The sequence below is a fragment of the Stenella coeruleoalba genome, assembly GCF_951394435.1.
Source record: "Stenella coeruleoalba genome assembly, chromosome: 13".
NCBI lineage: Eukaryota > Metazoa > Chordata > Mammalia > Artiodactyla > Delphinidae > Stenella > Stenella coeruleoalba.
The window spans coordinates 64,869,420-64,895,248 of NC_137159.1; the positions used below are offsets into that span (position 1 = coordinate 64,869,420).

At 39.4% G+C, this 25,829-nt stretch overlaps 1 protein-coding gene across 2 annotated transcripts in view; it reads right to left on the minus strand.

Annotated features, from left to right (window-relative positions):
- The window catches only part of SPAST (spastin), a 62,532-nt gene extending 40,448 nt beyond the window's left edge, over positions 1-22,084 (minus strand). The window contains exons 1-3 of one of the 2 annotated variants that reach the window (XM_079940253.1): positions 21,408-22,084; positions 5,020-5,103; positions 2,943-3,026 (exon numbers count right to left, since the gene is read on the minus strand). In XM_079940253.1, the coding sequence (XP_079796379.1) occupies positions 2,943-3,026; positions 5,020-5,103; positions 21,408-21,822 (583 nt within the window). In that variant the 5' untranslated portion in view covers positions 21,823-22,084. Of the gene's footprint in view, positions 1-2,942; positions 3,027-5,019; positions 5,107-21,407 lie in introns of both variants that reach the window. The other variant, XM_079940252.1, reaches the window with a different exon arrangement.
- Positions 22,085-25,829: the final 3,745 nt, after the last annotated feature.

Below are 25,829 nucleotides of genomic sequence, written 5' to 3' on the forward strand. Positions count from 1 at the left end.
AATGCCTGCGCACAGCAACAAAGACCCAACACAGCCAAAAATAAATTTAAAAAAAGAAAAGAAAGAAATTCAGTTTATATCCCTTGGCACCATTCCTAGTACAGAGTAAGGACTTAATAAATGGACCTTGAATGAAGCTAAATTTTTTTTAAAAAGGGTAATTGCCAAGTATACCAGACACCAACACCAAAATTATCTTTTTATCTACAGCAGGTTTTACACTTAAGCTTTGCTCTAAGGTTCACTATCACTAAATTGAAGATATGTAATACATATGAACTCTTCCCATCTTTATCAGAGATGCTACATCCTCTCAAACCAGTCTGTATGGGGAACTCCCAGTTATCATTCTCCATACTACTTAGATACCTATCAGGCATCCCACCTCTGAAAAGCTCCATTTTTTTAACCAGCACATAATACACAAATATGCTCTACTATGCACTTGTGCACACTTCTTTTTTACTGTCTTTGGTATATAACTCCCAGATATTCTGCGTTCTCAGAAGACAGGAAAATGTTGATGATGTCTTTTATTCCACCGTCTCTTTTTTAAAGTAACATCTTTCCTGAATGGACATATAGCACTTTTGGGGATAACAGACAACAACAACAACCAAATATTAATTCTATTAAAGCCTAGCTTCATGTTATGTTATATATCTTTTTGTCCTCTCCTCTAACAACGCAAATAAGAAATTACTAAGTTGCATTTAAAGACAAGACTATGAATTGATGAGTTGCTTCTAATGTTTTACCATATCACAATTTCAAATACTGATAAAAGATAAAAACCAACTATTATTCAATTTGAAACATGTTACAAAATGTTCCATAATCAAACTTAATCTGCATCACATACATTGATACTTTGTACATATACTGAAAAGGTGTTATAGCTAAAACACATAGAAAGGACCAACTAGAACAATTAGATAATTATTTTACTACAACAACCCTTGATGTAACATGTAATTTTATTTGACACAGTAATAACCATCACTTAGGAAGTAAGAAAGCAAACTGTCAGCCACAGAAGCCAGGAGAACACTGCCTTGTTAGCTATCTGAAAACAGTAAGGGTTTCTCTTTCAAAAATGTGGGGCAAAGTTTATAAACACCATGGACCATATAGGAATGAATGAATAAGGGAATTAATAAGAACCATATGTGTATATATGTACACAAAAGCAGGGGTGGTGATTACACACAGGTAAGGAGATGAACAAAAACCAGCATTTTCGAGTACTTACTATGGGTTAGGTTCCTTCAACAATTCATAGTCACAAATACAGTGAGATAATAATTATCTATTAGCCTCATATTATAAATGAAATAAAGAAGACTCAGAAATGCCAAATAACTTATCAAAAGCACAGAGCAACAAATAAAGTCTGCCTGTTTACCAAGTTGCTACTATTTCTATCACATCAAGCTATGGCAGAACCACCCAAGAAGGGTGGGTTTTAGTTCCACCTTGTTTGAGGAGTAGATTTACCTTAAGAATATATTTTTAAAACCTATACCATCAAACAGAAGATGAGAAGTTTCTCTTTATAGACCTTTTACAGCTGATGAATGCAGAAAGAATGACAATTATAATGTCACTAGGCGTAAGTCATCAACTGCTGCTAACATCACAAGAAATACTGATGGATAAACACAAAACCACCTATCAAGTAGTCTTATCATTAAAAAATAAAAATCTACTTTCAATCCAATTAAGGCTCTATATCCAACTATCAATTTATAGGGAGGACAGAAGAACATACTAAAAGATAACACAGAGATGCATGGAGCGAAAGTCAGACTGCAGGAAACACTACGTGGAAAACATCTGGTTCATCAGCAAATAAATTGCAAGAAAAAGAAAAAACAGACTTGTATATTAAAAGATGTATAGTATGGATCTTCTTGAAATCCTGATTCAAACAATTAAATTATTAAAAAAATAGTAGGAGTTATTAAATTTTGAGATACTGACTGCACATTATTTATATATTATATATAAATTTGGACACTGACCATTTTTTTGGCCATTACTTTTATGTTTATGTTAGTATTAAAAGAATTATTGGTTATTTTTTAGGTGTGATAATGGTATTTTGGCAATTTTTTTTTTTTGGCAGTCATGTCCATCATCCCATTTAATACTCACAGCTTCCCCAGAGGGAAGAATCATTACCTTCGTTTTATAATGAAATGAGTTTTCTTTTTGAAGGTTTGTTCTAGTTACAAATCAAAGTAAAAAATAAGTGATACACAGGAAATAAGGGAGGGACGGAAAGAAGGGAAACGTTAGAAGGGAAACGTTAGAAGCGACAATCTCCTTACTTTGGCAATTTTATTTTTAAAGCATCTTTATCTTTTAGAGATATGAAATACTTATAAATGAAACAAAAAGATATCGAGAAATTGTTTCAAAATAGTAATATGAAGTTGGGGAAAGTAAGCAGGGATATAAACTGTGGTTGGCAAACTTTTTCTGTAAAGAGCCAGTAGTAAATATTAAAATATTTTTAAAAGCTATATATTAAAAGGCTTTGCAGGCTGTATGATCTCTGTATCAACTACTTAATTCTCTCACTGTAGCATGAAAGCAACCAGATAATATACAAAGGAATGAGAGTAGCTTTGTGCCAACTTACAAAAACAGGCAGTGAACTGGGTTTAGTCCATAGGCTATAGTTTGCCAGTCTTAAATCAAGACCGACAATGAGTTGATAATTACCAAAGCTGAGTGATGGATAATTAGTTCAATAAACTCTTCTGTTTTGTATACGTTAGAAATTTTCAGAAGTTAAAAGAAAGCCTAGAACACATTTTCAAGTTCACTGATTTCCATCTGCATTTAAAGTTTCATTAAACTTTTAAGATTTTAAATCTTAAATTTTAAGATTTTAAATACATCTCATTCCAGTTATACAATTCATTAATTGATACCTAATAGTTGTAAACGGTCCTTGGCCATAACCAAATTAGTCATCATTTTAGCTTGAAGGCGTCTAGCTCTTTCACACTGTTCACCTGAAAGAAAAAGCAGAAAAAAAGAATTAAAATATCTACATTTACCTACTAATGCTGCTTCAAGATAAATTTTATCATACCAACTAATCTCATGGGGAGTCATAGTCTTTATAAAAAGACTATGAAATTAACAAAATATCAGTTTCAAATAATATCTTAAAAAAATCAGTTATAGTTCCTTATGATGGTTTCAGACCTATTGTGGTATTTCATGAATTTTACGGGTTTTGAGATATATTTTTCCCCCTACATTTAAAACTCTTTGAAATTGGGAAGTGTTTTAAAACCTGTGCCAACCTACTAATGCTATCAGCCAGGCTGCAGTCATAACATAGTCTGTCACTTCCTCTGCATACAAAAATTTGGTCATAGATACTAATACTTCTGTTATAGCTATGTCTAAATAAGATTAAGATAGCATATTCAATAAGGTTAAAATTCAAATTCTATGTGATAAGAAGAGGATGTGTCATCGTTTAATTGACATTGTTTTTTCTCTTGGTACAGTTGAAGGCATTTTTGATTCAATGAAATACTATTTTTCTTATAACCAACTCATTTTCTTCTAACTCTTCTTCTATGCATTTGGCAAAGAACAGCGAATATATTTTGTACATAATTCATAAAGTCATGCTCATAAACTCATGAAAAGTCTCCAAGACCCAATCTTCCATATTTACTTGTTCTATTCTGCTCTCTTTTATACAGGAGACCAGTAGCTAGAGAAACAGTCAAAATAAAAAGGAGAGATTACAGAAAAAGGTAAATATTGGACACATTATAGTTACTGGAAATTAGCTGATATAAGTTATAGAATCAGCCAACCAGATAAAATATCCACTGGGTGGACTGATCCATAAGGCTAAGATTCTCAGCCCACACATTGTAATTTTTGCTTCTGAATTTATTTTAGCTATGATAAGCTGAAGTACTTTACTCATATAATAGTGGTATCCACATACCACTATTCACAGCATAGTATTTAAGAATTCAGGTTCTGAAGTCAGACTGCCTGGGTTCAAATCCTGACTCTACCAATTCCTGCCTATGAGACCTCACGCAAGTTACTTAATTTCTTTGCACTTAAGGTTTTTCATCCGAAAAATAAGGATAACGGTAGCAGCTTTAGAGTGTAGGGTTGTGGTGAAATTAAAAGAGATAATACGTATGAAGCACATACAATGATGCTTGGGCACATAGTATGTGTGCAAGAAATGTTGTCTACATATTTAAAGGTAATGTTAAGACTCTGATTTTTTTTTTTGGCTGTGTTAGGTCTTCGTTGCTGCACGCAGGCTTTCTCTAGTTGTAGTGTGCTGGCTTCTCATTGCAATGGCTTCTCTTGTTGCGGAGCATGGGCTTCAGTAGTTGTGGCACGCAGGCTCAGTAGTTGTGGCATGTGGGCTCTAGAGCGCAGGCTCACTAGTTGTGGCACACAGGCTTAGTTGCTCCATGGCATGTGGGATCTTCCTGGACCAGGGATTGAACCTGTGTCCCCTGCATTGGCAGGTGGATTCTTAACCACTGTGCCACCAGGGAAGTCCTTAGACTAATTTTTAATTTGATGTGACAGGAAAGTAAAGATGAGAAATAATTTTTTGGTTTTAAAAAGCCATGTGTGAATCAAAGTCAGACATTACAGCTCATATTTTAACATGCAGTCAAGCATTACCCACAGTGTAAAAGGGAGTCTGTGAAATAACCACTCCTTGCCTGCCTCGACAATGAGGAAAGGATGAGGTTTCAAAAACAGGTTTAAAAATAGGGTTAACGTATGAATAGCAGTTCCAAGGAGGACACAAGTAATACAATAATCAAGTTTGAACATATCTGGTTATAACTTCATTTTTAGCATAGGTAATAAAGCATTAACTTTAACAAGAACATTAAAAATTCTGTTAAATACCTTTATTAAGATAAACGGATCTGAAATCAGGACAATCATGTGAACACAATTTCGGATGCTACTAAACAAACGTAAATATAACCTTACCTTGTCCTGTAACTACGACAGCTATTCCTTTTTCTAGTTCTTCAATACCTTTCTTATACCATTCCACAGCTTGCTCCTTTTGTCCTACTTTAAAATAGAAATAATTATTTGTATAAATCACAAGTATACCCTAAGAATACACTAAACATTTTCCAAAGCATGCTCTTATTAGGAGATACATGAAAAAAAGAGTTGTGATCAAACAAGTCTGAAAACTGTTACTCTGTGACTTCTTAGGACTTTAGCATCTTAATGTATATGTGGCTCTGCAAGAGGGAGATATAGACGTCAACGTTTCTCAAAATTTTAGAGCTGTGATTCTTTATTTGTTTATCATCTCATGGTATTGATGCTTATAACTACTGAAATGTTGTATTAGAGAAATAAATATTCAAGATTTTATTTTAAATAAATGGTTTTTAAAATATATACTATTAGGAAAAATAAATACGATTTCAATAATAATGAGGAAAAAAGCATTGTTTAATCTAACTGTAGTCAAATATGATGTAATATGTTCACGGGTGCTCCTTTCAGAGTTAGCTTTTATTTCATAAATGATTGCACCATGAGAACTGGTATATGAGATTACAAGTGTGGCCATTAAGTAACACATTTCTATTTTCTTTGAAACATGACAACATTTATCCTTGATCCAAAATTAATCTTCAAAAGGACCTAAAAATTCAGCATAATCAAAATATGTGTAGGATACTTCTTTAAAGTGTTAACAATTATATGCAAATTTCATTGTTTTTAAAAATTAGTTTCTTAGTCCTTAGACTCTGCAAAGCCTCATAAGTGGCTAATATAGAGATACAGTAAAGCAAAGGTGGAAATCATGCATAAGAACTGTTTTTCATTTTTCCCTACTCATGTCCCTATTTAATCAAACAAAAATCCCCATGCCATTCTTTAATTTGAAATTTCAAAATCAATAAAATATCATGACTCTCTTGATAACACAGAATAGATGAAGTCTTATTATAAACACCACACAACAACTAAGAAATACTGTCCCCTTTTGAGTGTGTACCTCCTACCTACCTTCCTCCACCCCCAAAATAAATCACTAACTAGATTTAGCCCCTTGGACAGGGTAATTTCTTACTTATTACCCATATAAAATGCCATTAGTATTTTACACAGTGTCTGATCCAGAGTAAGTGCTCAATAAGTACTTGATAATGACACATGAAGAAATTATTAAGAATCTGTTGTAAGTCAATTCAAACTATTTGGATGCTTACCTTCTAGTTTTTTATGAAGAAAATATCTGTTTACATGTGTTTTTGGTTTTTTAATTTTAAAAAAGGGGTAAATTACAGAAAACAGTAAAATAGCATTTGCATTCTGTGTGGTGGGAATATTGATAACAATATCGTATTTACTTAAAAATTTTAAAAATGAACTGCAACTTAACAGATACAACAGAAGTTCCTTTTTTGTGCCTCTTCCCATTCTCATGCTCCTTTCCTTCCCAGAAACCACTATCGTGAATTGAGTGTCTACCTTACTTGTATATATTTTTCTATTGTTCCTACTTTATTGATATCATTTTATTTTAAAAATTTACATTGCTTTTTAGATCTATGTTGCTATACAGAGATTAGTTCATTCATTTCGACTCTGTATAGTATCCTATACCATCCTACAATTTATTCAACTATCTCCTATTAAAAGATATATAGGTTGTTTCCAGTTTTTCAATATTTCAAATAGTTGCAATAAACATTCTTGTACCTGTCCCCCTATGTACATGTGCCAGTTTCTTTTGAGTATATGCTTAAGAAGTAGAATTGATGAGTCATAGTTCATCACATATTCTCCAGAAATCAACAAAATGCTTTTTGAGAGTGCTTGTGCCAATTTATACTCCTAACAGCAGTGTATGACAGTTCTCACTGGCAACATCTGAACAAAATCTTTTAAGGCGTTTTACCACATTACAGGGAGGCAAGTGAAATGACTGATTACAAATAAAATCACATGCTCAATAATTACTCTACTACCTAACATTCGGTTGGTAACAGGAAGTTGATTTACTGCATTATTTGAATCTCGTTAAGTCAGTGTGACAGTAGAAAATGCACAGATATTTCTTACCTAAAAGCACAAGACCACCAGAGAAAGGATAGACATATAAATCGATGGAACAGAGGGACTTTCCTGGTGGTCCAGTGGTAAAGAATCTGCCGTCCAATGCAGGAGATGTGGGTTTGATCCCTGGTTAGGGAACTAAGATCCCACATGCTGCAAGGCAACTAAGCCTGCACACCACAACTACTGAGCTCACGCACCTCAACAAGAGAGCCCGCGTACCACAAACTACAGAGCCCACGCGCCCTGGAGTCCACGTGCCACAACTAGAGAGAGAAAAAAACCCACACGCCACAACTAGAAAGAAGTCTGAGCGCCACAATGAAAGATCCCACATGCCTCAACGAAGATCCTGCATGCCACAACTAAGACCCGACGTAGCCAAAAACAAAAAAGAAAGAAAATTTAAAAAAAATACCAGGGCTTCCCTGGTGGTGCAGTGGTTGGGAGTCCTCCTGCCGATGCAGGGGACACGGGTTCATGCCCCGGTCTGGGAAGATCCCACATGCCGCGGAGCGGCTGGGCCTGTGGGCCGTGGCTGCTGGTCCTGCGCGTCCGGGGCCTGTGCTCCACAGTGGGAGGGGCCACAGCAGTGAGAGGCCCGCATACCACAAAAAAAAAAAAAAAAAAAAAATCAATGGAACAGAAGTCCAGAAATAGACCCCACATATATCATTGATTTGACTTTGACAAAGATGACAAGGTAATTCAATGGAGAAAGAACAGCTTTTTCAAAAAATGACACTGGAATAATGGACACCCATACACAAAAAAACCACGTGACATACAAAAATTAACTTGAAATGGATCACAGACCTAAATGTAAAACCTAAAAATATAAAATTTACAGAAGAAAACATAGACAAAATTCTTTGTGATCTTGGCTTAGGCAGATACTCCTTCGCACATAAAAATCACAAACCTTAAGAGGAAAAAAGTGGGACTTCCCTGGTGGCACAGTGATTAAGAATCCACCTGCTAATGCAGGGGACAGGGGTTCGAGCCCTGGTCTGGGAAGATCCCACATGCCACGGAGCAACTAAGCCTGTGCACCACAACTACAGAGCCTGCACTCCAGAGCCTGTGAGCCACAACTAATGAGCCCGTGAGCCACAACTACTGACGTCCACCTGCCTAGAACCCGTGCTCCACAACAAGAGAAGGCACCGCAATGAGAAGCCCATGCACCACATCAAAGAGTAGCCCCCGCTCACCGCAACTAGAGAAAGCCTGCACGCAGCAACAAAGACCCAACACAGCCAAAAATAAATAAATAAATAAATTTTTTAAAAAGAGGAAAAAACTGATAAGCCAGACTTCATAAAAATTAAAAGATCCTGCTCTTCAAAAGATGGATCCGACAATGTAAAGACAGGCCACAGATTGACTGGGAGAGAATATTTGCAAAACGATATGTCTAATAAACGTCTTGTAAGCAGAATATATAGAGAACTCTTACAATGATATTTTAAAAAGTCATTTAAAAATAGTGTGCAAAAGATCAAAACATACACTTTACCAAAGAAGAGACATACATGGCAAATAAACACAAGAAAAGATGTTCAACATCATTAGCTGTTAGGGAACTACAAATTAAAACTCCAAGATTTTAATTTTGAATGGAAAAAAGTTACAAGTCACATTTGCAGGTGTGACTACAAAATGATACAGCCATTTTGGAAGACTTCGGTAGTTCCTCATGACATTAACATATACTTACCACATGACCAGCCCTTCTTCTATGTATTTACCCTAAGAAATAAAAACATCAAAGACCTGTACATGAATGTTTACCAGCTTTATTCATAAGAGCTAAAAACTGGAAACCCAGATGTCCATCATTTAGTGAACATATTAACAAATTGTGATACAACCATACATAGACTACTACTCAGCAATAAAAAGAACAAAATACTGATACATGTAGGAACATAGATGAATCTCAAAAACATGCTAAGTGAAAAAAGCCAGACACAAGAGGCTACACACTATATAATGCCATTTACATGACACTCAGTGAAGACAAAACTAGAGGGACGAATCAGATTAGTGATTGCCAGAGGCTAAGGGGGAGGCAAAGGGACGGACTACAAAGAGGCACAAGGGAGATTTTGGGGTGATAAAACATTCAATATATTGAGTGTGGTGATGGTTTACACAGCTCTTTGTCATAACTCACTGAACTATAGATCCCTAAATAGGGTAAACTTTATGTAAATTATACCTCAATAAATCTGATGTTTTAAGAGTGCAATACTCCAACATTTATGTATAAGAACATTTGTTGTGACTTGAATTATAATACCAGAACTAAAATTTTGATTACAAGAGTAAGATTAGAAGAGAAAAACCAGGAAAATATTTTTAAAACATCTGTTTGAAGGGATCAGAGAATTTTCAAAACAGTATGAAAATTACTAAAATTTGGAAGGAGGGGACATTTCACACTCATTAGGATGGCTGTTTTAAAAAATTACCAAAATATGGAAAAGAGAAGAGCCAACAGAGGTGAACCTATGACTTGGGGCACTTTTTTGCTTGATACAATTGTCAATTCTGAATGCAAATGTGACCAAGAAACTAAGCAGAGCTTTCAGCAGACTCATGGGACTAAGCTGACAAAAAATGAATTCCAGGGCATGCCAAGGAGAATAAGCGGCAATGATTCCAAGATTTTGGTTGGGACCCTGCATCACTGAAGAGTTATGAACTAGGCCAGCCTGTACAAGGGCTGACACCCACACTCAAATCACTTCAGTCCCCGAAATTAGGGGAAACTACAAGCCCATAAGCTCCTACGTGATCATCCTTCTGACTAAATTTTTTTTTAACTTTTGGCCATGCCATGCAGCTTGTGGGATCTTAGTTCCCCGACCAGGGATTGAACCCAGGCCCTGGCAGTGAGAGCGCCAAGTCCTGACACTGGACCATCAGGGAATTCCCCCTTTTGACTAAATTATGGCAGAAAAATCAAACCTTACAATGGCGTCCAGCACACAAAAGGCCTTCATGATACTTGAACAGTTCTTAGTTTCCCTTACACATTTCCCTCTTTCCTATATGGGCCCCAACAACATTCAAACTCAACCAACAGACTACATCAAATCAAGAGAAGATTGGGATGGCAGAAACTTACAATGGTTGTAGTGGTAGTTAAAATTAATAGCCAATAATGTGAACTACAAGTGAACTATATAATCTAGGACCAACAACAGCCCAAGAGCCAAATAGAGTCAGCTGCCTGTTTTTGTATATAAAGCTTTACTGGATCACACCCCCTATATGACAGTGTTGAATAGTTTTGAAAGAGCACTTGAAATAATTATTAAATATATACACTAATGTGTATAAAATAACTAGTAAGAACCTGCTGCATAAACAAATAAATAAAATAAAATTCAAAATTCAAAAAAAAGAGAGAAATATTTATTAAATGGTTCAACAAAAAACCAAGAGAATGCAAAAATGGGCAAAGGACTTGAATAGACATTTTTCCAAAGAAGATATGCAAATGGCCAATAAGCACATGAAAAGATGCTTGATATCATAAGTCATTAGTGAAATGCAAATCAAAACCATGATGCAATACCACTTCACATATGGCCATTATTTAAAAAGACAGAGACTTCCCTGGCGGTCCAGTGGTTAAGACTCCACACTTCCAATGCAGGGGCCTCGGGTTCGATCCCTGGTTGGGGAACTAGGATCCCACATGCCGCGTGGTGTGGTCAAAAGACGAAAAAATAAAGTAAAAATAAATAAATATAAATAAAAATAAAACAAGCAAATCTTGAAACTAACAAACATGAAGAAATTAGAAAACCTTGTGCACTGGTGCTGGGAATGTAAAAATGCAAAGCTGGGGACTTCCCTGGTGGTGCAGTGGTTAAGAATCCACCTGTCAATGCAGGTGACACGGGTTTGAGCCCCGGTCCGGGAAGATCCCACATGCCGCAGAGCAACTAAGCCCTTGAGCCACAAACACTAAGCCTGCGCTCTAGAGCCTGTGAGCCACAACTACTGAAGCCCATGTGCCTAGAGCCCGTGCTCCGGAACAAAAGAAGCCACCTCAATGAGAAGCCCGCATACCGCAACGAAGAGTAGCCCCCGCTCACCGCAAGTAGAGAAAGCACACTTGCGGTAATGAAGACCCAACGCAGCCAAAGATTAAAGAAAATAATTAATTAATTTTTAAAAATATGCTTAAAAAATGCAAAGCTGCTGTGGAAAGCAGTTTGGCAGTCACTCAAAAAATTAAACATAATAATTACCTTATGATCCAGCAATTCTATTCCTAGGTGGATACTCAAAAGTATTGAAAAGGAACTCAGAGACTTGTACACCAATGTTTATAGTAGCATTATTAACAACAGATGGAAACAACCCAAATATCCATCAACAGATGAAGGGATAAACAAAATGTGGTATATACATACAATGGAATATTATTCAGCCTCAAAAAGGGATGAACTCTGTTATATGCTACAAGGCTGATAAACATTGAAATGCTAAGTGAAATGTCAGACACAAAAGGACAGACATTGTATGATTCCACTTATATGAGGTACCCAGAATATGCAAATTCATAGAGACAGAAAGCAGAACAGAGGTTAATCAGGGACTGGGAGGAAGGGAGTATGGAGAAGAGGAAATGGGGAGTTATTGTTTAATGGATGCAGAGTTGCTGTTTGGGATGATGAAAAGCTCTAGAAATGGATAGTGGTGATGGTTACACAGTACTGTGAATGTATTTAATGCCAATGATTTGCAGACTTTAATTGACTAAAATGGCAAATTTTGTTATCTATCTTTTACTACAATAAAAAAAAATTACTAAATGACCCATTATAGGCAGTTTGCTGCTCCCTGGTATACAGCAATGAAAATGAACAATTACTGCCACAAGTAACCTCAAGGATTAATCTGACAAGCATAATGTTGAGCAAAAGGAGCCATACATAAAAAGAACACACACTGTATGATTTCACTGATAAAGCTCAAGATCAGGCAAAGGTGATTTATGGTGTAAGAAGTTAGGAATTGAAGATACCTTTGTGAAGGGTGGGGAAAGGTAGTGAGCAGAAGGGAGGATGAGAAAGGCAGGCTTCTGGAGTAATATTCTATTTCTTGACCTGGTGGGGTTTCAAACTGCTGTGCTCAGTTTAATAATTCATTAAGCAACACACTAACTGTGCACTTTATGTATGCTTTAATAAAAGTGTATTTAAAAACTGAAAAAAATAGAGGAGGAAGATTAAATATATTGAAACGGAAAGTGAGTCCCCATACATTAAGTGAAAAAGGTTACAGATCAGTTTCTATGTAACATGGTTCTTTGCCTCTAATGAATATTTACGTTTATGTAACTAGACAAAATCAGGAAACTTATCAGTAATCATCTCCCTAAGGATAAGATTACAGAAGATTTTCACTTTCTATATTTGTGCATTATTTTAGAGTTGTGTTACTGTACAAGCAACAAAAATACTGATGTTATCCATCTTTAAATGAAGATAATAATAGTGGAGGGACTTCCCTGGTGGTCCAGTGGTTAAGAATCCGCCTTCCAGTGCAGGGGACACAGGTTCAATCGCTGGTCAGGGAACTAAAATCCCACATGCCGCATGGCAACTAAGCCCACACGCGCAACTACTGAGCCCACGCACCACAACCAGAGAAGCCTGCACGCCACAACAAAGAGCCCATGCGTGAAACAAAAGATCTCACAATGAAGACCCCGTGTGCTGCAGCTAAGACCCAACACAGCCAAATTAATTAATTAATTTTTTAAAAAGTAAATCTACATTCTGTTTAAAAAAAAAAAGAATAGCAGACTAATTTGTGAATCATCAACTGAATCTTTTCACTCACATGTTAGTGGTACCCAGATTGCCACAAGAAGGGTCAAAACGTGAGTAGTTTGGGTAGCGAGGTAGGATGTCAGTTTGCAAGTATGTGAGTTAGAAGACAGAGATTTAAGTCTTTCTCCATCATTTAATAGCTGTATGACTTTGACAAAGTCTGGCAATTTCTCTGAGTTTTAGTCTCCTTACCTAAAAACAAGATGACATTTCTTTTACCTCATGAGTTGTAGCAAAGATCAAATGAAATAGCGCATGGGATAATACTTTAATAAAGAGATATGTAAAAAATTACCTTTATCATACTTAGTAAATTTGTTAATAAATATAAATCCTTCTACTCCGGAACTGTATGCACTGTTGTATTTTAGCTCATAAAGCCCACTGCTTTTAACTTATCTATTTAGTCCTTCTTAAGCATCATTCTACAAACAATTCCAGGGAGTAAGTACATCCATTTTCCTACACAATTTTTTGCTAGCAACTTGCAAGTGTCACATTAGCGGAATAACGGGTATCTTTAAAAATCTTACAGTACATTTTAATGTGTGCTAATCCACAATAAACCACAGAGACCATGAAGCATCAGACTAACAGCCCCGATTAATTCTCTCATAGTTCACTATCACAGAAAGGATCTTTCTACTCTGTTTTAATTCAGCAAAAAAAGGCCATATTTGCTTTCATGTTCAACCATCAAGGTTTATTTCTGAAGTTAAGATTTATTTTTTCCCATTTAATTGGAAAGGTTTTGAATCCCATGTAAAGGAATCATTACAGTTTTGGACATTTTCTTTAAACCTTAAGAATTTCAATCAATTTGTCTTCTTTAAGTCTTGTTTAATTTACTATGGATGGTAGGTAATTTTAATTTTCTTCTGTGCATTTTTGGTATTTTCCAATTCTCTATCAAGAGCTTGCATTCAGGGCTTCCCTGGTGGCACAGTGGTTGAGAGTCCGCCTGCCGATGCAGGGGACACGGGTTTGTGCCCTGGTCCGGGAGGATCCCACATGCCGCGGGAGCAGCTGGGCCAGTGAGCCATGGCCACTGAGCCTGCGCGTCCGGAGTCTGTGCTCCGCAACGGGAGAGGCCACAACAGTGAGAGGCCCGTGTACCGCAAAAAAAAAAAAAAAAAAAAAAAAAAGAGCTTGCATTCATACACGAGTACATACATGAGAATAAAAAATCATTTCATCTCTTTTGTAATAAAAAGCTAGGATACTAAGCAATGCTAAGGGGAGACTTCCATCTGTTTTTTCTGAACAAAGGGTCACAATTAGCAAAAATATTTTTATATCACTCTTCAGATAATACGCCTTCTTCCTCAAATCTCATTCTTCCTCAAATCTCACTGTTGCTGTTTCATAAAAAGAGTAGTACAAACTAGGTATCAAGGTTTAACAATGTTCTAACATAACCTCTAGAGGCTGTTAACCTTAAAAGAACTGTAAAATTAATAACAATAGTTTGGGACTTCCCTGGTGGCACAGTGGTTAAGAATCCGCCTGCCAGGGCTTCCCTGGTGATGCAGTGGTTGAGAATCTGCCTGCTAATGCAGGGCACACGGGTTCGAGCCCTGGTCTGGGAGGATCCCACGTGCCACAGAGCAACTGGGCCCGTGAGCCACAACTACTGAGCCTGCGCGTCTGGAGCCTGTGCTCTGCAACAAGAGAGCCCACGATAGTGAGAGGCCCACGCACTGCGAAGAAGAGTGGTCCCCGCTTGCCACAACTAGAAAAAGCCCTGGCACAGAAACGAAGACCCAACACAGCAAAAATTAATTAATTAATTAATAAACTCCTACCCCCAACATCTTAAAAAAAAAAAGCATCCGCCTGCCAATGCAGGGGACATGGGTTCGAGCCCTGGTCCAGGAAGATCCCACATGCTGCGGAGCAACTAAGCCCGTGCACCACAACTACTGAGCCTGTGCTCTACAGCCTGTGAGCCACAACCACTCAGCTCTCGTGCCACAACTACTGAAGCCCATGCGTCTAGAGTCCGTGCTCCACAACAAGAAGCCACCGCAATGAGAAGCCCATGCACCGCAACGAAGAGTAGCCCCCAACGAAGAGTAGCCCCCACTCGCCACAACTAGAGAAAGCCCGTGCACAGCAACGAAGACACAGCACAGCCAAAAATAAGTAAATTAAATAAATAAAATTTTTTACAAGTTTTTAAAATAAATAAATAACAATAGTTCCCATTTTCTGAGGACCTACTATGTGCAGACACTAAGTATTTTACAAACATTATCTCAGTCTAATAATAAGTAACTTGTCCAAGATCCTGTGGAGCCAGAATTCAAATGTCAATTTGGATAAGAGGCACTGCAATTTAAAAAGGATAAAATTAGACTCTCAAACCTGAGATAAAGAAAAGCAGCCCCTGACATCGAGGAGCTGGTACCGTCAACTAAGCCTTGGTGTGACAAGGAAATGACCTGACATTACAACTAAGCCTTGGTGTTCTACTGAGTATAAACAATTCCACAGAACAACAACATCAGACAAGGTCACTCTGTGATCATGATGGATGAAGACAAAAATGAGACCACTCTACAATCATGTCTAAACACAGACAAAATGTGAACATTGGCCAAGCCATGAAACACCAAACATCCCCCTCTTCGGGCTAATGACTACTTCTTAACCAATTGCAGCTTCATCCTCACTCTAGTCTTCTCTCTTTGTGGGTTAGATTTAAGATACTTAATCACAGAATTATCCCCAATTCCTGAAAACATCCAATCCAGAGCAAAACCCTGCTTCCTTCAATCCTCCTTAAAATCACCTAATACAAGCCCAAATTCTGTAAGTTCTTTTTAGCCTTTTCCTGAGATACACCATGGTTCCCCATGGTGTGTGTTCTCTTGGTTACAATAAGTAATAAATCCCACTTGTTCAGCCATGGATGGGTGTTCTAGTGAAACCTCACTGAAAGGAACTGACAAAATCCACTTAAGAACAACAAACTAATTCTCTCCCTCTCTACTGCAACATAAAATATCTGCAAAAGAACAGAAAGATATGTGAATAAGTATAACGTCTATGCTATACCTATATAGCTGTAAAACACTTACTAGTTCCAAGAAAATTGTGGATTTTGACATTTTTCTTTCCTCACTACCAGAATGAACCACTGAGATGTGAGTGTGCTCAAAGATGTTTTATTCTATAGGATGTCTAGCATGAGCATTTGTTAATAATTCACAAAGCAAGAGAAAAAAAGCCTAGGTCACTGATTAATACCTTCACTGATCTTATACAGGTCAAGAGAGTGGAAAACGAGTAGAAAAGTAGAGAATCTACACTTTGCCATAATTGAAAAATCCAACTACTATTGGGTAGAGCACAGAGAATAAGATAGTGAAAAAGAGGCAGGAAGGGTTAGGGAAGATCCTTCTTCAATAATTTAATATCCGTTTACTGACTACCCCTTAATTGTCATCAGGATGACTAACAATAATCTTAGGAATCTAGTTACCAGGTGAGTTTTATACAGTTCAACTGTATTCTGTACTAGGAAGAATATAAACTGCAATAAAAATCAGCTAAAAACAGAACAAGGAATGAAGTTCGTAAAAGTGGCTGCCTTTTTGTCTCTTTAGTGCAAATGCCACTAAATATTCTTGAAGAGAAATATAAAGTGTTTATTGTTTATTTAATAAAAAATAATGTTATTCTCTGGGAAAAGTATGATATTATCAGAATGTCCATCCATCAGAATAATTCTTTCCTTGTTCTAATCATTTAAAGCAGAAATTAGGCACAAGAAAATTGTCTGAAATCAATCCTTTCAAAATGGTATCTAATAGTTTTTAGGAATAAAAGAAAGTATACCAAATCTGATACTTCTGATTTCTAATCTCTAGCTCCACCTTCTGAAAATAGATGTGGATAAGCAAGTATTTTGTGTGTTTTAAATAAAGTACTACATTGGATTATATGAAATTATAGTACATGGTAATTAATTTTTTTAAAAACCTTCCATTTTAAATATAAACTGACTAGGAATAAATAAAGAAGGATTTTATTTAGATAACTTCTATCTTTGATGCCAGATGCTGCAGCCCTATCTTATCCTGAGAAACTGGCTCTCTCTCTTTCATACAATACATTGGGCCCTTACTGTCTGTCAAGTCCTACACACTTGAGGTAACTGAGCCACACCTGAAGAACCTGCACCACTGTATTACTCAGGAGACCCCAGGCTTGTCTATCAGCAGGAGCCACCCAAAGCATGTTAGGTCATGTTCTGGTTAATCCAAAGAACCACTATTACAACCTTCTCTCCTCCCCCAAGTATTCCAAGGGGCCCTTGGAATTAAAAGACAGAGAACCTGCTTCATATAAAACAAACAGGGGCTTCCCTGGTGGCGCAGTGGTTAAGAATCCGCCTGCCAATACAGGCGACATGGGTTCGAGCCCTGGTCCGGGAAGATCCCACATGGCGTGGAGCAACTAAGCCCGTGCGCCACAACTACTGAGCCTGCACTCTAGAGCCCGCAAGGCACAATTACTGAGCCCATGTGCCACAACTACTGAAAACCGCACACCTGGAGCCCGTGCTCTGCAACAAGAGAAGGCACCGCAATGAGAAGCCCGCACACCGCAACAAAGAGTAGCCCCCGCTTGCCGCAACTAGAGAAAGCCCACACGCAGAGAAAAAATAAATTTATTTTTTTAAAAAATTGCTTGGTTTCAGATAAATTTAGGCCTTTATGAAAATTCAGTGTCAAAGTTGAGTATGCCATAAAAAAGAATAAAATTCAAAATAAACAGCCACCTTATAAACCACATTTATTACCTTGTTAAAATAAGATTTAATTTGGCCTTTATTATTTGAAGGCACCAAATGTGTCAATTAACTAATATCACTACAGTCTGAAATAGCCCACTTCACCTGATGAAATAAAGTGGCTTTCAGTATATTTAGAAGCTAGGTCAAGTTTTTAACAGAAAGGGACTGCATGACATTACTAGCCCCTTAATGGTTTGGGGCTAACTACAGAGTTAGGAAACCTTTGAACACTATCCAATTCATTTCAATTTGTTCGTATGTATTTTGATGCAGTAGGAAAGAGGGAGAATAAAATTCTTCTGAAATTAAGTTCTGTATTGTCAAGGATGGCTGAGAGGCAAATAGACTTCAAATGTGAACTCCAGCAACCACTGAATTAAAGGTAAAGTAAAAAAATTTTCAATATGCTAAAGGAAAAATTTGAGATAGAAGAGAACCACGACAACGTAAACTCAGTTTTACTTCACTGTCAAAGGCAAATTAATATAACTAATTTGTTTCGGTTTGATCTAATTTATTTTCTCATATAATGCATCAGTTATAGAATTCAAACTAGAGTTATCATTGCCTGTTCTGCTGTCCACTTTATAAACTAACTGTATAAATAAAGCAAAACCTTTGAATAGAAACATTATCAGCTGAGAGTGAAATACGTGGTACAGAGATTGCTGAAAATATTTACAGTAAATATTTTAAGAGGAATTAAATATAATAGATAGAGGTATATATGTGATACCCAAAGATAAGTCACCAGCATGAAACCCAAGGTCTGAATTCCACTTCCATTACTTACCCCTCACATGGAACTGATTTCTCTTTAAATCTAAGAGTCCAGGATCCTTTTTTTTAATACCTAAGTTTTCCTTGACCTCTTATGCTACCTCCCAACTCCCATCACCCAGTGTTAACAAAATTTCCTTGTATTTACTGGAATTGATCTACCCTTAAATATATTCCCTCTATTCTAAAACAACTTTTGACTTAGATTAGTAAACTTCAAAGGACTCTATTATAATAAAATAGTGCAATAAAACAGTGCTTCTCTAGGAAGGGATAATGGTATGCTTCTTCATCCTCCCTAGGAGATCGTGGATGCTCCTTAGAGATAAAAAATGAAGCAACATGGAGTTCCCTGGTGGCGCAGTGGTTAAGAATCCGCCTGCCAATGCCGGGGACAGGGGTTTGAGCCCTGGTCCGGGAAGATCCCACATGCCGCGGAGCAACTAAGCCCGGGCACCACAACTACTGAGCCTGCAAGCCAAAACTACTGAAGCCCACACGCCTAGAGGCTGTGCTCCGCAACAAGAGAAGCCACCGCAATGAGAAGCCTGTGCACCTCAACAAACAGCAGCCCGCACTCGCCACAACTAGAAAAAGCCCACAGGCAGCAACAAAGACCCAACGCAGCCAAAAATAAATAAATAAATATTTTAAATATATATTAAGAAAAGAATGAAGCGATTAAAGACTTCCCTCCCAAAACACATGGTATTTTTTTCTCTTTTTTTTTGCGGTACGCGGGCCTCTCACTGTTGTGGCCTCTCCCGTTGCGGAGCACAGGCTCCGGACGCGCAGGCTCAGCGGCCATGGCTCACAGGCCCAGCTGCTCCGCGGCATATGGGATCTTCCCAGACTGGGGCACGAACCCGTGTCCCCTGCATCAGCAGGCGGACTCTCAACCACTGCGCCACCAGGGAAGCCCGGTATTCTTTTCTTAAATGTGCCTCCTTTTTTTTAAAAATAAATTTATTTATTTATTTGTTTTTATTTTTGGCTGCATTAGGTCTTCGTTGCTGCGCGTAGGCTTTCTCTAGTTGAGGCAAGTGGGGGCTACTCTTCATTGTGGTGCGCAGGCTTCTCATTGTCGTGGCTTCTCTTGTTGCAGAGCATGGGCTCTAGAGCGCAGGCTCAGTAGTTGTGGCGCATGGGCTTAGTTGCTCCACAGCCTGTGGGATCTTCCCAGGCCAGGGATTGAACCCATGTGCCCAGAATTGGCAGGCAGATTCTTAACCACGGCGCCACCAGGGAAGCCCCACGCCTCCTTTCTTCAACGTTCTTAACCTCCACTCTGTCCTTACACTCCAAAACCCATGAATACCTGCCTCTTTCCTTATATCCTACTTCTCAGTCCAAGGCCTCACAAAGGAAATAAGTTTCAACAAAACCGACATTCTAGAACAGTTTCTGGAGTTGGTAGTGGAGACACTACAAATGAACTGCAGATTGCTTTTTTTTTTTTTTTAAACTAATGGACAATGAAAATGAGTAGTTAGAGGGAAAAGAAAATCTCAGCATACTGGAGTTGGGACAAAAGGAGGGATTTTCAAAATGCTATAAGACTCCTTCTAACTCCATAAAAAAAATTGGCATTAGCAATTAGCATAGGTTTGGAATGACCTGCTTTAATCTTTTGAACCTCAGTTTGTTCATCTGTAAAATGCTGATACTAACAGTACCTTCACCTCACAGGGTAACTCTGAGGACTAAACAGGTAACACATGTAAAGCTAAGAGCACACAGTGCCTAGCCTATAGAAAGACTAAAAAACGTTAGCTTAAAAGAAATCTGAAGGATGTAGTACCCTTGCTTTCATTCAGAAATAGAAATCTTTAAATTTTATTGTAAAATGGTATTATAAATTAATCCTATTCACTCAATTTCTTAAATATTTATTTATTTATTTATTTTTGGCTGCATTGAGTCTTCTTCATTGCTGCAAGTGCAGCCTTCTCATTGCAGTGGCTTCTTTTGTTGTGGAGCACCAGCCCTAGGCGCGCAGGCTTCAGTAGTTGTGGCTTGCAGGCTCTAGAGCGCAGGCTCAGTAGTTGTGGTGCATGGGCTTAGTTGCTCCACGGCATGTGGGATCTTCCCGGACCAGGGCTCAAACCCCTGTCCCCGGCATTGGCAGGCGGATTCTTAACCACTGCCCCACAAGGGAAGTCCTCACTCAATATTTCAATTTAAAAATTTAGAGGTTACCTTGGAATACTTACTTAGATGAGATCAAATTAACCAGGAGCAAAAGTTTTATACTAAAATAGAACTTTACTGAAAAATACTTAGAAGTCATTACATTCATAAAAATGACTGTTATGAAACTTTTAAAAATAGTGCAAATTCAGCTGTAATCATATGCAGCTGTTCCTTTCAAAACTGAGTCACCATTTGTTCTTTTTTTCTGACACTACAGTACTCTGCTTTCACTAAAAGCCTATAACAAGGCACAGCTTCTTCGATATCAAAACCTTTTGGAAAACCTGGCTCAGAGGAAGCCACTCACTGTTTACAGCGCTAGAAAGGATCTGTGTGGTCACTCTAGGACAACTGTCACTGTCACCAGCACGTCTGGGTGTCTCATAGGGACTTGGGTCATGCAGAAGTGTAGGTGTAGGCTAGTGTCTGAAACAAAGTCACCGGCTAGGGTGCCTGAGAGAAGAGAGGTGTTTAACCGAGAATCGTGGAGGATGAGGGTCTAACCCGAGGAAGCAGTCTCACTGGGCAGATCAATTACGGAGGAGCACCGCCGGCTCCCGCAGGAAAGGGACGCAGGTGTTGCCCTCCCTCGTCGACCCCACCGCTTTCTTCCCGGCGCCGCCGCCCCCTCCCCCCAGGCCCCCAGTTACCTTTCTCGTCCTCATCGATGCGCAAAGCAACGGAGATATACTCGAAGGCCTGCTTGTGGAAGGCTCGGACGCGCTCGGCCTCCCCGCCTGGCACTGGCGCCGGGGGCGAGGCCGAGGCCGGCGCCGGCGCGGCCCCGGAGCTCCTCTTGGCGGCCATGAGGGCGCGGGAGAAGCGCTGGCAGAGCCACACGAAGAGGAGCCCCAGGTGGAAGGCGACCAAACGCAGCAGCGCGAAGCCTACGAACAGCGGGTAGGAGAAGTAGTACAGGTTTCGCTTATGCGGCGATTGGGGCGAAGGGGCCGGCCTTGGGGCGGGGCGGGAGGGGGCCAGGCAGTGGGGCGGAGGCCTGGGAGGCACCGGGCTGCTGGGGCCGCCGGAGCCTTTCTTCTTCCCTCGTCCACCCGGAGAACTCATTCACAGCTCCCACTGCCGCCGCCGCCATAACCCGCCTCCCGCAGACCGACGGCAGCCAAGCGACGGCGGCGGCCACTGGGACGGCAAGGGCCACAGACCCCCACGCGCCCGCCGGTCCCAGGAGCTCGGCACCCCGGCGCGCTGCTCTCCAGCCCCGCCCCTTTCTCCTTGCTCGGCCAGGAGCACAACCCCTTCTCCTCCTCCTGCGGTCGGTAGCTCCTGCCCCTCCCTCTCTGTCCTCTCAGCCGCTCGGTAGCTCAGAACCGCGGCCGGGCGCGCACGCGTACGCGCACGCCCTCCCGAGTCTTTCTCAGGCGCGTGCGCACACGCCGCCGTCTTTGTTGCCCTGAGCTCTTAGTGCGCGTGTGCGGCTCCCGCCACTCCGTCCCTTCCCCATGGAACTACATTTCCCAGTGCGCAGTTCGGCCTACGTCTGCCATAGGGACCGGTCGCTCAGTCGACTTCGCTGACCCTGGGAGCTCTTTAGCAGGGAACTTAGGCTATCAACTCACTGGAGGGACCGCTGCAGCCTGGGGTCGCTCGGCTATTTCTCAGGGCCATCTTACGGTGTCATAGTTTTCTTATATTTCTTTCAGCATTTTCTGCCAGGTCTTCCGCAAAGGCTGGTTGATCTGAGTTCCATCACAGAAGTAATGGGTTCCAATTTAGTAATTATTATGAGAGGACAGCAGTTGTAGAGGCGTACAAAAACTTAAGGTCACCGAAAACGAAACTGTTAGCTCATTGTGATGAAATCATCAGTTCCAGAGATTTAATTAAATTAGTACGTGTTGACATGTCTAATCTGAAGAACTAATGTTTGAATAAGGGAATCCTTAGGTTTTGCTCAGTAATACCATACTTCCTGAGCAATTCAGACTGGGCCTTTTTTTTTTTTTTTTTTTAATTCTACTCGACTTCGCTTCCTGTATTCTCATGAGCTGCAAGCACAGAACCCTGCTTCCCAGATCACAGAGGTGGAAGCACTAGGTTAACCATACTCTCCTAGAAACTGGAATCTTGGATGGAAACACACTGGGGTAGAAGGTAGTAAGAATTGAGTGTTCTAAAGAGCTGCTCTATCAGTTTATTTCATTGAGATCCTCAGAACTACCAGGTTCCTGGACTGGTCACTTACTTGATAACCTATCCCAAAACTGTTCAGTCTATTTCTCTATTTTTCTGCTTCTGTTTTCTCCTTCCCTCCTTCTCTCTTTCTCTCTCCTACTATCTATCTCCCTATCTTTTTTTTCTCTCTTCTCTTTCTCTTTTTACGTGGAATAGCCGTAATTGTTTCTTGTTTCTTGTTGCCCAAAACTAAGGAATACTAATTGAAGTAAAGACCCCATTGTTTACAATGTGAGGTTTACAAGTGCTTCCAAGACTCTCCACATTCTGGCCACAACTTTATCTAGCTTTTCCCCACCACTACTCCCCTACAAGTGTAGGCTATTGCAAAAATGACTTACTCCCTGTTTCCCTCTTACTGTTCCCCACCCCTTTTCCTGCCTCTGTGCCTCGGCCAGTTCCTCATTCTGAAATGCTTTCTCTCTTTCACATCTGATTCATTTCAATTCCTAACTACCCTCTTTTGAACCCTGTGGTACTTTTTGTTGTGTGAAATCTATTAGATTTATACATATATCATGTAAACAAGATGTATACAATGGGCCCTCCGTATCCGTTGTTCTGCATCCGAATTCAACCAACAGCAGATGGAAAATATTTGGAAAAAAATTCCAGAAAGTTCCAAAAAGCAAAACTTGAATTTGCCACATGGCCTGCAACTATTTACATAGCATTTACATTGTATTAGGTGTTGTAAGTAATCTAGAGATGATTTCAAGTGTATGGTAGGATGTGAGTAGGTTATATGCAAAAACTATATCATTTTATGTAACAGGCTTGAGCATCCTGGCTTTTGGTATTGGGGGGGTGGTTCCTGGAACCTACCCCGCACCCCCAGGAAACTAAGGAACAACTGTATAACATATATATAATTTAAAGAAAAATAATAAAATTAACAGCATCTATTTTAAGAAAAACTAATGTAACCAGTTCCTTGAAGCACTCTGTGAGCCCCTCCCTAATCTCAAACTCTTTTCTCCCCCTCTAGAGGAAGCCACTATCCTAAATTTTGGGGTTTTTTTTTTTTGGCCACCACCCCCCCCCCGCCCCGCCCCCGCGGCCTGCGGGATCTTAGTTCCCCGACCAGGGATCGAACCTGTAACCCTTTCAGTGGCAGTGCAGAGTCTTAACCACTGGACCTCCAGAAAATTTATCCTGAATTTTGTACTCATCATTTTTTTCTTTTCATTTTAGTTTTGTTTATACATTAACATATGTAAATATGCTGTATAGTTGCCTGGTTTTTACCTTACACAAATATAATCATACTGCATGTATTCTTCTTTTTTTTTTAATTAATTAATTAATTTATTTATTTTGGCTGTGTTGGGTCTTCGCTGCTACGCACGGGCTTCTCATTGCGGTGGCTTCTCTTGTTGCAGAGCATAGGCTCTAGGCACGCAGGCTTCAGTAGTTGCAGCACATGGGCTCAGTAGTTGTGGCTCGTGGGCTCTAGGGCACAGGCTCAGTAGTTGTGGCTCACGGGCTTAGTTGCCCCACGGCATGTGGGATCTTCCCGGACCAGGGCTCGAACCCGTGTCCCCTGCATTGCAAGGCAGATTCTTAACCACCGCGCCACCAGAGAAGTCCCTGCATTTATTCTTCTTAATTTGATTTTTCTGCTCAATATTAAGTGTTTGAATTTCTTCCTTGTTGATTTGTTTTCACTGCAACTGTTAAATGGGTATTTAGTTTGGTGTCAGCCTTTTTTTTGTTGTTTTTCCTTAAGTAACTAACTTTTTAACTTAGCCAAGACACTGCCCAGTAGTAGAGTGGCTCTAGAGTCTGACTGGTTGCATTCAAACCCCTGCTCCCCCACTTGCTGTGAACTTGGACTAGTGACTTGGCCTTCACATCTGTAGTTCAGCTTCCACATCTATCATCAATACATAATAACGTAGTAGTAGGCAGTGCCTGGAATGAAGTTGTGACTTGATATTTGTTGAAGAATTGTTCTCCCACATCTACATATATACTATAATCCAACAAAAAGTATTGGCAAGTTTCTGAGCACTCTTTGCTCTTTACCAAGACCACAGTTATCCTCAGGTCATTTTTCTTTCCCTTAGAATTTCTTTTCCTCCTACTCCACTGTCAAAATCCTTCAAGACTTAACTCTAATATTATCTTCATGATAAATCCTTCCCTTATCACCTCCAGCAGAAATGACCCTATTTTTTAATTCTTACAACAATATAGTTGGGTTACTCTATGGCTCTTCTAATATATTGTCTTGTGTTATTGTTATTTAAATACTTTATCACCTCCTGATATAGATTATAAATTCATTTCAAGACAGTGGCCAAACTTTACATATTTTGACTCACTTTCTGTACCTAGCCTGATGCCTTGCTTATGGTACTCATTTAATAAATATTAATAATTTGAAAAATGATTCAAACATGGTAATTGTTGTAGATTTCTGTTGCTGTGTAATAAACCACTCAAAAACTTACTGACTTAAGATAACAGCCATTTATTTACTCACAGTTCTGTGAGTCAGCAATTTGGGTTGAGTTTGGCTGGGTGGTCCTTCTGCTGGCCTTGTCTGGGTTCATTTATGTGAATGCAGTAATCTGCTGCAGGCTTGACCAGGGCTGAGTGGCCTAGTTATCTTCATTCACATGTCCAGTTGCTGGTGGTGGCTATTGGCTGGGGCATGTATCTCCAGCAGGGTATTCCAGACTTCTTTATATAGCATCTGGCTTTCAAGAGAGAATGAGTCGAAGATGCAAGGGCTCTTGAAGCCTAAACTTCAAAGTTGTACAATGTAATTTCTGCTGCATTCTTTTGTCAAAGGAAGTCACATGGCCAGCTCCAACATAAGAGATGGGAAAATAAATTCTACATCCTTATGGAGGAGTAGCAAAGTCACATTG